Below are 14,375 nucleotides of genomic sequence, written 5' to 3' on the forward strand. Positions count from 1 at the left end.
AACAATCAAACATTTACCCTTTTTCTTGATTCATATATATTTAGCCGACTTAACCCATTATTGAATCATCCAGTTTTGTGAGCCACTCACCTCTTGGCATCCTGTCCAATTTTTGAAATCATAAAATAAGAGACGACAAAATTTTTGCATAACCCATGTTTAGAATTTGTTTTATTTTTTTTGTATAATAACAAATGAAGATCTTGATTTTTTATTTTTTGAATTTTCTAAATCTATGGCTTTTGGTTTCAAAGACAAATGAGAAAGGGAAATTTAACCAAATAAAGTACAATCTTTAGACATTAGACAATAGACATACAGCTGCCAAAAGTGACATTAGGTATATATGCAGGAATTGTGTACATAACTAGGACCAATCATAAAAATCTGGAGATTTTGTCAAATATAAGGCCCAATACTCTGCAACTTTTTAAACTTCTATTATGAATGTCATTAAATAAAGATACAGAAAAAAGACTAGAATGTGAAGGCACGATTTCAGTTGTTAAGTTTGGACCCTGATGTTAAATAACAGAATGTTAGCCTACAGACAAATCAATCTCTATGTATAGTACAAAATGTGTGAATTGCACATCCTTATCAGTGCTTCAACTTCATCAGTAACTTAATTACAGGAAATAACTATCATATTTAACACATTGCAGCTTGATAAAAGGTGAATTAAAGAATGTACACCTTTAAAGATTTTTCTACACAGATAATATCCCAGTCAGCCAACCAAAACCAGAAATTTCAGGGCCCTGGCTTCAAATCTAACAAAAAGAATGTGAGAAAGATCAAAACAATCAGTAGTCATCAACATTTGATCATGTCCATGGCCATCAAGAAGTCCTGTAAACTATTAGAGTAGATCATTGTGATTCACTTTTTTCAGGAACTTCCGTTTGAGGAGGTAAGAGGTTTAAGAAGCTCCCTCTGACAGGTTGATTGGCAGCCATAGCTGATTCATCATCTGTGTCATACAATAATATAATTCATTAAAGAATGGGACTACCTAAACCAGAAGATACATAAACCTAAGCCATAACATCTTGAGCTTGTTCAATAGCCTATGGTGCCAAAAGGTAATGGCGACTTTGTATGAGGATATTATCATGAGTAATAATAATACTGGGGATACGGCAGTTTCAAAAAGCAGGATACAAGTGCATGATTAGCAATTTTTATAAACGCATTTTAAAAGGCTATTAATGCTATACTACTTATATGCACTTAATAAGATCAAGTCTGACAAAATAAAGCATATCAATTAGAAATATTTTCCTAATAATTGTTTCTCTATTTTCGTTGCAGGGAAATTTAGGGGGATAAATAAAGACTTAGGTAATGTCTATCGATATAAAACCATGAACTATAGATAACACTGAGGTCTATCTGATCAGTACAGGGCCACGGATAAGCAATACACACTTGGCATCCATTCGTATAGCAGACGATATTGAAAGTGGGATCTTTAGCATCCAACAATTAGTGAGTCCCCAAATGCTAACAAGGGATATCCTCACTGAGGAAAAATCTAATCATTGAAACAACATATGAATTAAGAACAAAAGTTAGATTGTATGGTAATGGGACACAGGAGTTGGCTACTTCTAGTTTTCTCTATTTTGAGGCTTTGCTAATTTTCTTATCATTTTCGGACTGAGTCTCTACTTCCTTAACAACCCACCCCCCAAAAGAAAATCCACTGTGTCGTATGGTTTTTTTATTTTCTGTGGAACCTACATGGGAACAAAATATTTGTACTTTTCTCCAGCACATCAACTCAATGCAGTATCTCGTCTTTCCCTTTCTACTAACAAATTACTCTGTGCCTCCTTATCTTCTAAATTGGCTATACGACGAAAGGCTAAGGAAAATTCAGATGCCAACTGCCATCTAAGTTAACTCATAACTTGAATTTTCATCAGAGTCTTTAAAGGTTGTGAATATGGGGAAAAAAGATTATGAATCACTCAGTCAATTCCTGTTCAGAAGTTGTTTAAAGTAATAGCACTGATAAAAACAGTTGAAAAACCACACCACAAAAGCTAGCTATTGTAATTGGAGCTTAAGGTCTTATAAACCCCATACTAGAATCCAGTATTTCCAAATTGGAACTCAAATCCCATACCTTTAATTGGATCCTAACATCACACAGCTTAAAAGCTATAATTAATATCCATATTTTTTAAATTTTTTTCAAATTAAAAATGATTTATTGGTTCAAAGACCTAATTATTAACTTTTAAAATATAGGAACCTATTAAAAAACTCCCAAATATTTTTTGTGCTCTGTTTTGCACCTCCAAGGAGATCCCTCGTCATAAGACTCTGAATCATCATTGTGCTCTTCAACAGGTTCCACCTTCTTAATCACTTTTTAACTCCAGCCTAGTCCTTCGCTATCATCTTTATTTCTGAGACCTGCAACTCCAAAGATTAAAGGTGGACGATATGCACATTGGACACCTTTTCCAATGCATCAATTCGTTGCTCCATCTTCTTTCTCCCCAAATTTGGATCCACCAGATCAGACCAAATATAGAAACCCAAAGAAAATAAGATGGGAACTATAGAGAAAAAAAAGAAAGAAAAGAACAGAGCTTTCCTGAAGAACAGAACAGAAAATGGAGAATCCCCTTAACAAAGGATCTCTCCTTTCACTTGCACAATCCATCCAATTCACAGAATTCCTCCCCCAATCTGATTTCTCCTATTTATAACCAATCTCTTCTAACTAACTAGTCCAATAACTAACAAGTGGACTAATTGACTAAACAGCTGTCATTATTCACTCTCATTTACAAAAACATCACTCCAACTATCAAAGGGACGTTATGTACATAATTAAAATAATTATGAATGGCCATATTGGGATTTTCTATCCATATATCATAGAAACCACAGAAATTGGGATTTGGGACGGAAAAGGAGAGAAAGGAAAATTTTGTTAGATGTCAAATGCTCAAGCTTTATTTTTTCTTTTTTTTTTTGCTCTTTATCTATTTCCATTTTAAGACAACATAAAATATATATATATAACCTTCTAAAATGTCAGAAAGTAGCTACCATGTAATGCAAAGTAGACAATAAGTATGTGGAGTTCAAGAAATAGAACAGAATCAGTTGGTACCACTATACTACCCTTTAGTGAAGTGAACCATTGCATCTAAAACATGTTAAACAATACTTCAATTGGATAAATAGAAAAACAAATATCTCAAAAAGAATAGGAAAACAATACGATATTCTTACCAAATAGGGACTTAATAGACGGCCTTTTAGGTTTTGTGCTCTTCTTCTTCAATTCAGCTGATGAAGTACACAATTAAAATTACTTGTGAAGAGTAGTCTAATCAATTATAGACAGTTATCAAAATGAAAATATAAAATACAAGGAAAAAATAAATGCTCTCTTTTGGGTTAGCCAGTTTCACCAGCATGATCTTCAGCAAAATTACAGTATGTTGAAATTAAAATTACTCAATGCATCAGCACCCAAAATTAGTTATTAATATTTGATTCTCATATAAGCAATTGTATATAACCGAAGAATAACACAACCTTTAGAAAGAAATCTCTGCCATTTTTTTCCAAGACATGTTAAATTAAAGGGCTTAGTAAAAGTGGGCTCAAATAAGCTTAAGGAAACTATAAAATTAGTAGCAAGGCGAAAGATTTTTTTTATTGCATGACAATAAATATCTCAACAGAGTTAATCCGTTGAGATATAAACTGATAATATATATATATATATTATTGTGTGTGTGTGTGTGTGTGTGTGTGTGTGTGAGAGAGAGAGAGAGAGAGAGAGATGAAAGATGTAAATACCAATTCCAGGTATTTCATGATCATTCACGATTTCAAAATTCTTGTATGTGTAACCAACGAAGTTAATATCTTTTGACGGCAACATCTGCAGCAAAAGACACGACTACATAAGAAACCCAGACTTCAGCAAACCATAACAATAATTGTTCCTTATAAATGCTGATGGTCCATGATTTAAAATCATGGGGCAATTGTATTTAGAGTTACAGTTAACAAAACTTGTGTCAAATTCCAGTGTCATCCAAGGTAAAATTCATTTGCAAACCAAATGCTTTTGTTCACAATCTAATACAAGCATAATAACAGATTCCATCATTCCAAAGACGACAAATCAACCTACTGGAAATCACCCAAACCAATTCAAAGCACCTTATTGTCTCAGTTACATCACAAGTTCAATGGCCAAGAATTTCTGTCTCATCACAAGAGAAACCAATGGGAGAATTGTAATAGATAGATTACTGGATAGGTAGACATAAAACACGAGTACAGAGAGGAACATATGAGAGCAGCTTTACTTGTGATAAATAACCCAATACACTGATTACGTATCATCTAAGCTTCATAGAAGAAGAAATGGCCTAATGGAGAGCCCACATCATAAAAGTCTGCCTTTGATTGATGTAGGACAACCCAAGAGTAGTCCTCTTGGCAGGGTACTCCCTGATAAACCTAGAGTACTCCTAGAGAGCTCCTCTGACTCAAATATGTACACACTGAAGGAAGGAAATTCAATATCATATATCAATCAAAAGCTTCTCAAATGTTATCCTGAAAGTCTATTCATGGACCCAACATAGCCAAACACCTTAAGTAAGCTATTCTTATTGAAAGCTGGAATAAGATAATCCTAAACAGAATAAGATCCCTAAATAAAAAATGACTATAAATAATACCAGATGAAAAATAGTAATTGTGAAATTAGAAACAACAGTAAATAACAAAACTAATAGCCTGATCTACAGCAGTGATTTTAACAAATGGTACAATTACAGCAACTCCTGTAGACCAACTAGATACAAAATTTAAATAACAAGAACCAACCTTTCTCCACGGCCCTGCCTTTGAGGAAGGTGCGGTTTGCTTGTCCACCTACACATCATTAGTATAACAAAAGAGCATATCACTAGTTCACAATGAAAATTAACTAACTCTTCAATACCCATGAACATAAAGATATGTATTATACCTCTTCAAACTTCTCAAAATTTTGAGTATCTAATTCATCATTGACCTCAGGTATGAAAGCAGCTTTCATTTGGTACAATTTGTCCCATTCAATACCTATGAACCATGGGTGAGCCTGGACACAAGATGCAAACCACTTATAGGTTACTGTGCAACTGTATCCCTAAGTAAATTGTAGAATTTAGAAAAGAACACACCACAACACCTTTATTTCATCAGCTCCTTTGGTTCCAAGCCTCTGCTCCACATTACATAGGAGTCTACAAATAAGATCCTTAGCCTCTGCTGATAGTTTAACTTCTTCTGGAAATTTTAAAAATGTTCTCCAATTTACTATCTGCATAATGAAGGTGAAATAAAAGAGATCATAATTGACAAAGATAAAAGATGATAGAATAAAAAAGGAAGCCACGGAAGCAATCAATATGGACACATTACAAATAATGGATATCTATGAAATGTCATCTCTTACTATAAAATGCCAAAACTGGCTACAGAAGCATATGAAATACAAAAATAATTTACATGAAACAATTACACAAAGGAAGAAAAGCATATAGTAGCATAAGAAAAGCGAAAATATTCTCTACATCAGGAAACCATCTCATTTTTTTTTCCTGAAACTTATTCCTCATAAATCAATAATAAAAAATTGCAGCCTACTAGCAAATTCAATAGTTCAAAGCCTTTCTGAACCCTATGCAGTCTGTTAGATTACTTTTTATCAAAAAAAGATGCAACCACAAATTTCCATTCAAACCAGAGCTACATTCTCAGCTATGGTCATGTTTTGTCAAGAAATATCAGTAATTTCTAAATGTACTTAAGTCCAATATAGCAAGAAGGCCTTTTTCTAAGGACAGGAGCCTTGCAGAGGTCAATGGACTCACTGTCCTACACAACATACTTGCAACCCATACAAATGCATGATGCATTGGAATGGAATACATTAGCAGTTGGTCCAGATGTTACCTTTCTACAAGTCGTCATTGGATCATCTGAATAAAAGGGTGGATACCCCACAAGCATTTCATACATGATAGCTCCGAGAGACCACCTGGAAGAATTGAAACAATATCAGAATACATTGAATTTGAATCAATAATAAGTATATAAAACTAGGGTAGTCTTAGGGAGTTTGAAATGAAAAAGTAGAAAACATATTCTAGAATACCAATCACATTCCACGCCATATCCTTTCTTCAGCAGAACTTCTGGAGCAATATAATCAGGAGTTCCAACTGTAGAATAGGCCTGTAGTATTGCAAAGAAAGAAAAGCTTAAAATTACATCAATCTATAATAGTCACCATACAATCACAAGGCAAAAGAAAACTTACTAACACTAAGGAAAAAACCAGTGGTCATCAAATTTATAAGTTGAAATAAAGGAGGTAAGGTAGAGAAGGAAGAAAAGACCGAAAAGAGACTCCTAATAACAAAAGAGTAGACTGATATATACGGTATGAATAAAGGGTTCTGGAAGACAAGGCACTAACCCTTATTTATACTGGGGCTTATATTAAGTGCTACACTCCTAATCCTAATCAAATAAGCATACAAATAACTATGGAAGATAAAATCACTAGAATAAGATAAGGTTGCTAAGATAAGATCTATAAGACAAGGTAACGCAATCATTTATCCAAATCTATTATGCATTATTCTCTCCCTCTTGAGATATTTTATAGACATTCTAATAGCCCCCTCAAGATAAAGATAAGCTTTAAGGTTATAAATAAACACTTTAAAAAGAAAAGTAACAAAAAAATAAAGTGGGCTCCATAAAACCTGGTTTGAAAAACAACTTAAGGATGTTAGAAATGTTAGAGAAAAGAGTATTGGTAAAAGATAACTTAAGAAGATGCCTGGAACAATCATCAGCCTGTCAAAATTTCTTGGCAAGCAATCATGTATAGCAAGGCCCAAACTTCTCCAAACAATATTTGAAGATTCCAATGGTAGAACAAAGCTGGTGACCCAAAACTTTGTTATTGAAACTTAGGCTGGTTAGTATTACAGTCATGGAGACTTCATCACTGGCATGACTTATTAGTGAGATAGGGAAAGTATTCCTTGGTATGATTCATAAGGAGAGGCTGACATGAATCACAATCAATTCATAACTATACAACTTGTTGGTGAAAATACAAGTCACAGGAATTAACTTAAATGGAAGAAAAGTCACCATTGGTATGATCATCAATGCACTGTTGGAAGGACCATTGGTATAACTTACAAACAAAACTGTGTTTGGATGGAATGGTAATAAGGAGGGTAGTGAGTTTCTTTCTTTGGTTGAGGGGAGTTCTTTTGTGGGCCCCACCCCCTTATAGATTAAATAATCAAAATCATTTACATGATATGAAAAAAAAAATTAAAAAAGTTATTAAGAAAATATATGATAATAAAAATTACATTTTTTGAATTGTTTTAGATTTTTTATGACTATTTTTTATATAATCTACTCATTTCTTTTTATCCTCCTTTTTACTCATCCAAACAAGGGAAGAGAATTATTTTCATTTCTATTTTCACCCATCCAAACAATACATTTTTTCCACTCTATTTCTCACCCTCCTTTTTCTTTCTCCATTTTATTTCTTTCCTTTCTATTTCACTTCACATCCAAACAACGTGTAAGGGTGAAACATGGGTTTCAGTATTCAGAACATTGTGTGACTCAAAGCAACCATGGTTCAGAATAAAAAGTCCAAAAACCCAAATCACAATATACCTGAATGCTATTGAGCAAAGGTATTCAACAACCTAGTCATAATTGGACCCAATAAGGACAAATCTGGGTAGAGAGCCTGACAGCAATCAAATGGTGGCGATGGCAGCCAGAAACATCATTGAACATGAAGCCGATAGATGCTAGCTGCAAAAAATAGGCTCTGACAGTGGTGTGATTGCAAGCACTGGTTGCTCTGAACATGCTGGAGCTGGTGGCAGGTTCAAAGACACAATGACAATAGAGAATTCACACAAACAGGTATAGTAGAGAAATGAAGGGCTAAAAGGAGAACGCGGCAAGAAAGGTGGCAAATTAGAAGGAAGAAAGTCAGGGGTTTTGGTGGTCAGAATTTGACTAGTCAAAGGGATGGAAAAAAGCATGGAGATAAAGTTTGAGTTCCAGATTTTAGGGAACACAATAGCAAGATATAACAAGGATGTCACTGATTTAATACCATGTTGAAAACATATGGTGGTTCAAGGTATAGGAGAGAAAATATAACAACAATAACAACAGCCAAGTTTTATCCCATTAAGTGAGGTCGGCAGAAAAAGAGAACAGACATTGAATAACAAAATTGAAAATGGTATATGGTATTGTTGAAATATCTCATGATATCAATATTATATCTTATAATTATGTAAAGTATCCAAAAATATATAGATTTATCCTAGCATATTTTAGGATATCTTAGAGGTTAGCTTTCAGGACTAGTTTTCCTATTATAGTTTCCATATTTCCTAATATCTCATGATTTGTTTCCTTCTTTAGTTAGAATTATTGGTATAAACAACGATGAGTTCTTTAAGTTTTATTATCACATTGCATCTTATTGTAGTACATCATAGTATACAAGTAAATATTATTTAGTGTCTCTTTTCTCCCTATTCTCTCCTTAGTGGTCAATATTGTGTGTTAAGACATCCCACATTAGTTGGGAACAGAGTCAGAATATTTCTTACAAGGGCTAGGCCTAATAGAACTAGCTTTTAGGAGTGAGTTAGGCTCAAGTTTCTTAACATTTTGCACAGGTGGCCCAACAGGACTAAACATCTTTGGGTAGCCCAACAAGAGGATGGCATTAGCAGCACAGAGCAGTGGCTGAGTTGCAGAACTAATTTGCATAAACAGTAACTTTCAAGGACCAAAGCAACACAAGAAAAATCTTTCGAGGACCAACATGTATATTTAGTCCCAAAAATAAAACATAGCAATCAAAATCTAAATCAGATGACACTGTAAGGAATTAAGGACTAATTGTTTATTTTATCCTAAGAAGGGGGAGGGGGGGGGGGGGGGGAACTGAAAATTAACAAGGGATAAAATAGTCCTGTATGTTTAAGAATACTAATATTGAGTGGCTTACAAGCATTCGTCGATTTTTCTGCCAATGCTGCAGTTGTTCTTGTTGTGTTCGTTTAGGAGCAGCAGGACGTCCATCACTTTGGAGGGCTCCACTTCTGTTAATTCCGACAGAGAAGTCCTTTTCTTGAAGATTACTGCAGTCTAGCGGTTTACATAATCCAAAATCTGATAATTTCATGTGACCATTTTTATCTAGCAGCAAGTTGTCAGGCTTGATATCTCTGGAATGAATTTAAAAATCAGAATATCACATATTTTATTGATCCAAAAGTAGACCACTGCAAGTGTCATTGATCCATGTCAATGTCATAGAAGTATACTAAAAGATTTGATCATTTGATGTTATTGTTTCATCTTTGAGTTTACCTATGAATATAATTATGTTTATGAATTGACTCTATGGCTAAGACAGTCTCTCCAACATAGAACCTGGCCTCATCTTCTGTCAGTATATCCTTCCGCATGAGCAACGTCATCATATCTCCACCAGGTAAATACTCCATTATGAGATATAAATACTCTTCATCTTGAAAGGAACAATAAAGTTTTACAATGCAATTGCTGTCTACTTCAGCAAGTAAGTTTCTCTCAGCTTTGACATGCTCAACCTAACAAAATAGTCTCCAGTAAGAATAAGAAAACAATACTCCAATCATGTGATAATTGCAAATTTTCAATACCTGGCCTCTACGAAGCATCTCTGATTTCTTAAGCTTCTTCATAGCATATACATGACCAGTTGCCTTCTCCCGGCATATTCTAACCTATACAAAGATGGAATTGAAAAATTGTAATGATTCATGTGATAAATTTCCTATGAGAAACAAAAAAGATTTGAAGTTACAGATGTGACAGAAATCTGAGTAATTTCTGCAGCAAGAGAAATTAGAAAAAATCATTACCAGCCAAAGACTCTATGCAATATATATACTCCCCATAGAACTGCACAGGTGACAGTATGATGGAAACTGCTAATATGCATAACAAACTGGAGTTTCTTTGCAGTGAAAAAAATTCATAAAATTCATTGTTAAAATAGATAATTTAAACCACAAGGGTTCAAAAACAAAGGTTTAAATTAGAGGTTCTTGATGGTGAAACTCCATTACCACTAGTAATTTTGAAATGTAACGATCCAGTGCAATGCAACTACTTCTCCCTAGCATACCCTAAGTAATATCCTAACTCTACATTTTTCTCACATACGAATAGAAACCTGTTGAATACATACCACCAGAGTAAAATAACAAATATGATTTTACTTGATACAATTAGAAATCTTTGGACTCCAGTCCACCTCTAAATATCCGGAACAGCCATGCCAATAGAAAAGAACAAGGATGATATGAATGTCAGAGAAAGCTATAAACTCATAGAAAGAAATTGTGATTTTAATCAGCATCTCCAGTCTCCACACACATATCATTCAAGTCCTTTTAGTCACTGGGGGAAACAGTAACATTATTGCCAAGATCTGTTGATATAAAAATCATTAAGATCAAACATATTGGAAAAACTTTAAAGATGGTTTTACTTGCATGCATATAAAGGTAGAGGATACCTCTCCAAATGCACCCTTCCCAATCATAGTTAGGGGCTCAAAGTCATCAGCCCCCATCTTATGTCTCTGAAGGCGCATGTATTCCGTCTCCTTTTTCTCCAAATACTTGAGCAAGTTGTTTTGCTCTTCCTCAGAGACTTCAGCATCAGCCAACTTCTTTTCAAGCATATTACGTCTACAAAAACAATCAATTGAGGCCTAATTAAAGACTTAAAACATTCCATTTGCATTAGGTATTTGCACATAATATATCACATCAGAGACAATAAAAGACAATGTCATACAAAACTATATTCCAGAATCCATAGTGGAAGAATACTTGTTTGGCAACAAAAAAAGCAAGGGCAAGAAGGAAATCACTTATTTCAACCAGCTCAGATCACAGATGACAATAAGCCTGTTACTATTACTTCATCTGGTACCAAACTATTAAAGAACATTAGATTGGATTGTCATCATGACCCAAAATATATAAAATAAAGATACCTTTCCTTCCTCTCCTGCAGGCTTTGCATCTGCTTCTTATAATGATTTTCTATGTACTGCTTTGCAGCTTCAACCTTCTGTTTGGTTACATTTGAAGGTGCTTCTTCATTTGTTGGGGGTTTTGACCCTTCTTTGGTCATGCCAGCAGTTTCCTTGTTTTTTTCAGACTTCATTTTATCATTTGACTTGAACTTACAAAACCACCGCCTTGTAGTTTCCATTCTATTCGTTCACCTCGTAAGCTTCTGTATTATATGTCTACTTCACCAAACACTAAAGACTAAAAGTTTTTCCAAACAAGGACTTCATTTTTACCAAACATGAAAAGCATGGCACTATTGTTCACCAAAAGAATACAAGGGATGCCAACTTCTACTTCTGTCAAGACAAAATAAATGAAAACCAATCAGCAAACTTTAGCATCAGCCATATGGTTAATACCTGATCAGAAGTAAAACTTCAACAACACACACTCGAGTATAGAAGTGTTCCAGAAACATTAAATTGGAAGCGCAAAACAAATAAATAAATAAGCAAAACAGAAATAATTTAAGGACTCAATTGTTTTGTGTGAATCAAGAAAAAAAAGAAGAAAAGGTCAATCCTAACTAACCCAACCTCAAACAGAGAACTTGTCTGAACAACCGCAGTACTGAGAGTGACAACCAAACCTAAACTTTCCCTAAAGTGGAATAATCAGTCACAAAATTTCATAAAACATGAAGCAAGCACTCACTAAGATCCTCATTTTGCAACAAGGTTCCAGCAGCATTTAAGTCAAACTAATGTAAAAAAAAGAAATGAATCATGCTCTCCAAGCAGTTCAGAACAATTCGAAAGTGCAACTTAAAACTTCTAGATTTCTTCAAAACCACACACAAAACACTCACATACACACGAACAACGGAATCAAAAGCCAGAATACCTATCCAGGGCAGTGCAATTCAACAATTGATAGTGCATGTTCAAAATCACTTTTTTGGGCAGCAAGGAATATGGTCAAATTACAATTTTTTTGGTCCACTACAATACCCAATCACCCAAAAAAAAAGTTCATGTTATTTTCTTGCACCACATGTTCCTACCGACCCAAAAACAAAAACAAGACACCCAAATGAAAAATAAAAACTGTAAATCGAAGTCAAAACTAAGCAGGCAAGTTGAAATTTGGAGCAAAAGGGCATTATGGTGAACCTTGAAGTGAGATGAATCTGAGAGAGAGAGAGAGAGAGAGAGAGAGAGAGAAGGGAAAGCGGCGAGATTATCGGTGGCGGAGCGTAGAGGAGCAGTTTGCTTTGTTGGTGTTGATGATGGTGAAGGTGACAGTGATGTGAATGTGATGCCCCGATTCAATTCGCTGCTTTAGCTTTTTGTTTTCTTGTGAGTTGAAAGTTCTTAATTGAAAGTTGGAAGCCACTTTAGTATAAAATTTATTTCATCATTTTATAAATGAATTTTTTTGCGTTTGACACATTATTTTACGACTATGAATAAAATATAAAATAAAATCATTATAAAAAGTCTTTTACTTGTAAAACAATCCATTCTATGTCAGATGTGAAAAAATATCGACATGTGTAACTGTTTACAGGCAGCTTTTTTTTACTTTTGTAACTATGTTACATTAAATTATCACTATATTACACTTTAATTTTTTATATTTTATTTTTATACTTTTTTCTGATATTATCTTTTTATAGAAGAATTAAATGACACAAAAAATATAAGAATATGAGACTCGTAATAATAAAATAATTTTATCCCAACTCATTTCACATTATAAGATTGATAAATGTTATGTATCACCATCTATTAGAAAAAAAATCTTTTAACATTAAGAAAATTATATGTCGAATACTTAAAGATATTAAAATAAAGAAAATAATACATAAATAGCTTGGTTAACGTGGAAAAATTATAATTTATAAAAATAGTCACACATGGACACGATAGGTGATGGTTTAAGTTTAATATATTATATTAATAGATATAATTGATTTGATAGATAGATAAGAAGAAAGGGTGGAGGGTGGACGCGGAGTCCCTTCACTCTGTTCATGACAGCTTTACCCAACTTGCGGAAAATACAATTCGTTGGTCCATTCTTCTGAGATGCATGCATACATTCATTCAATTTTTTATTTTTAATGTGACCAAGTCCTATTGCTATAATAATAATACTAATATGAAAATCAATACTACTCCTCTTTTCTTTTTTTTATGATAAAAAATAACGAAAAATTAAATATGGTAACAAATATATAGATATGCAGAAAAATGAATTAAAAATATAAAATAAAAAATTTGCTGCTATGTTTTGTGTAGATGATAAAAATAAATGAGATAAAAAATAATTAATAAAATAAAAATGTATTAAAATCAGTGCATATTTGAATAAGTAAATATATTAGATGAAGAATACACATTCAAACATTGTGATATATTAATTGTTAGATAAATTATCACAACTGACATCCGAGAATGCATGCAGAGGCATTTTGATGTATAACTACAAGAAAAGACATATATTTTGCTAGATAAGAGGAAATAAATATGAACAATAAATAATGAAAGTGTGTGAGAAATAAAGATGTATTGAAAAGAACTTAGAATTTCTTTATCCAAAAGATGGAAGCAAGCTCTTTATTTTGTTGTCTTTCATTTCCTTCCTAACCAAGAAAAGTTGGATATGGACACACGGTTTTAAAGCGAAAAACTTTAAGAACTTTTGAACACACAATTTTACATACGCAAAAGAGAACTAAATTTGCTCTGCCTTGCACCTCTGCAACATAGGTATTTGTAAAAAGGGAAAAGATTACCAGTTGTTGCCTCATTTTGTGGGTCACGATTTTTATGATTGAGTCTTAGGGATATGACTTCTAAAATGTTATTTTCATGGTATTCTAAGACGCTTTCTGCTATTGCATATGGTTCTGTGCGCTGCTGCTCTGTTGCTACTTGTGGTTCCATGTGATGCTGCTTCTAATAGTTTTGCATGTGTCGTGTGACTTTATCAAATTAATTTGCGTATGTCATGTAACTCTGGTAGTGGTTCTGCATTTGTTATGTGAGTTTGGTGGCTCTATATTTATCATGTGACTTTGATGGTTCTATGCTAGGAACTAGGAAAAAGGGCTTATGCCCAAGGAGATAAAAATGCGCAAATTGGAAACCTCTTGACCTACGAGAGAGGGTTGGCCAC

At 33.7% G+C, this 14,375-nt stretch overlaps 1 protein-coding gene across 2 annotated transcripts; it reads right to left on the bottom strand.

Moving 5' to 3' along the window:
• Positions 1-318: 318 nt before the first annotated feature.
• On the bottom strand, positions 319-12,585 carry LOC113871232 (serine/threonine-protein kinase tricorner-like). Of its 2 annotated transcripts, XM_027508186.1 has the most exons (14): positions 12,365-12,585; positions 11,171-11,548; positions 10,685-10,859; positions 9,804-9,887; positions 9,490-9,731; positions 9,125-9,344; positions 6,197-6,276; positions 5,995-6,079; positions 5,228-5,359; positions 5,024-5,137; positions 4,879-4,926; positions 3,835-3,919; positions 3,259-3,315; positions 319-973 (listed from the first exon to the last, which is right to left on the bottom strand). In XM_027508186.1, the coding sequence occupies exons 2-14, from the start codon at positions 11,389-11,391 to the stop codon at positions 873-875; spliced, it is 1,644 nt and encodes a 547-aa protein (XP_027363987.1). In that variant the 5' UTR covers positions 11,392-11,548; positions 12,365-12,585; the 3' UTR covers positions 319-872. The 2 variants fall into 2 exon arrangements, with proteins under 2 accessions (XP_027363987.1, XP_027363988.1); XM_027508187.1 differs by lacking the exon at positions 12,365-12,585 and adding an exon at positions 12,096-12,133 and having other exon boundaries at positions 401-973; positions 10,685-11,548.
• Positions 12,586-14,375: the final 1,790 nt, after the last annotated feature.

This window comes from Abrus precatorius, unplaced genomic scaffold (genome assembly GCF_003935025.1).
Source record: "Abrus precatorius isolate BTA unplaced genomic scaffold, Abrus_2018 Scaffold7, whole genome shotgun sequence".
In the NCBI taxonomy this organism is placed as follows: domain Eukaryota; kingdom Viridiplantae; phylum Streptophyta; class Magnoliopsida; order Fabales; family Fabaceae; genus Abrus; species Abrus precatorius.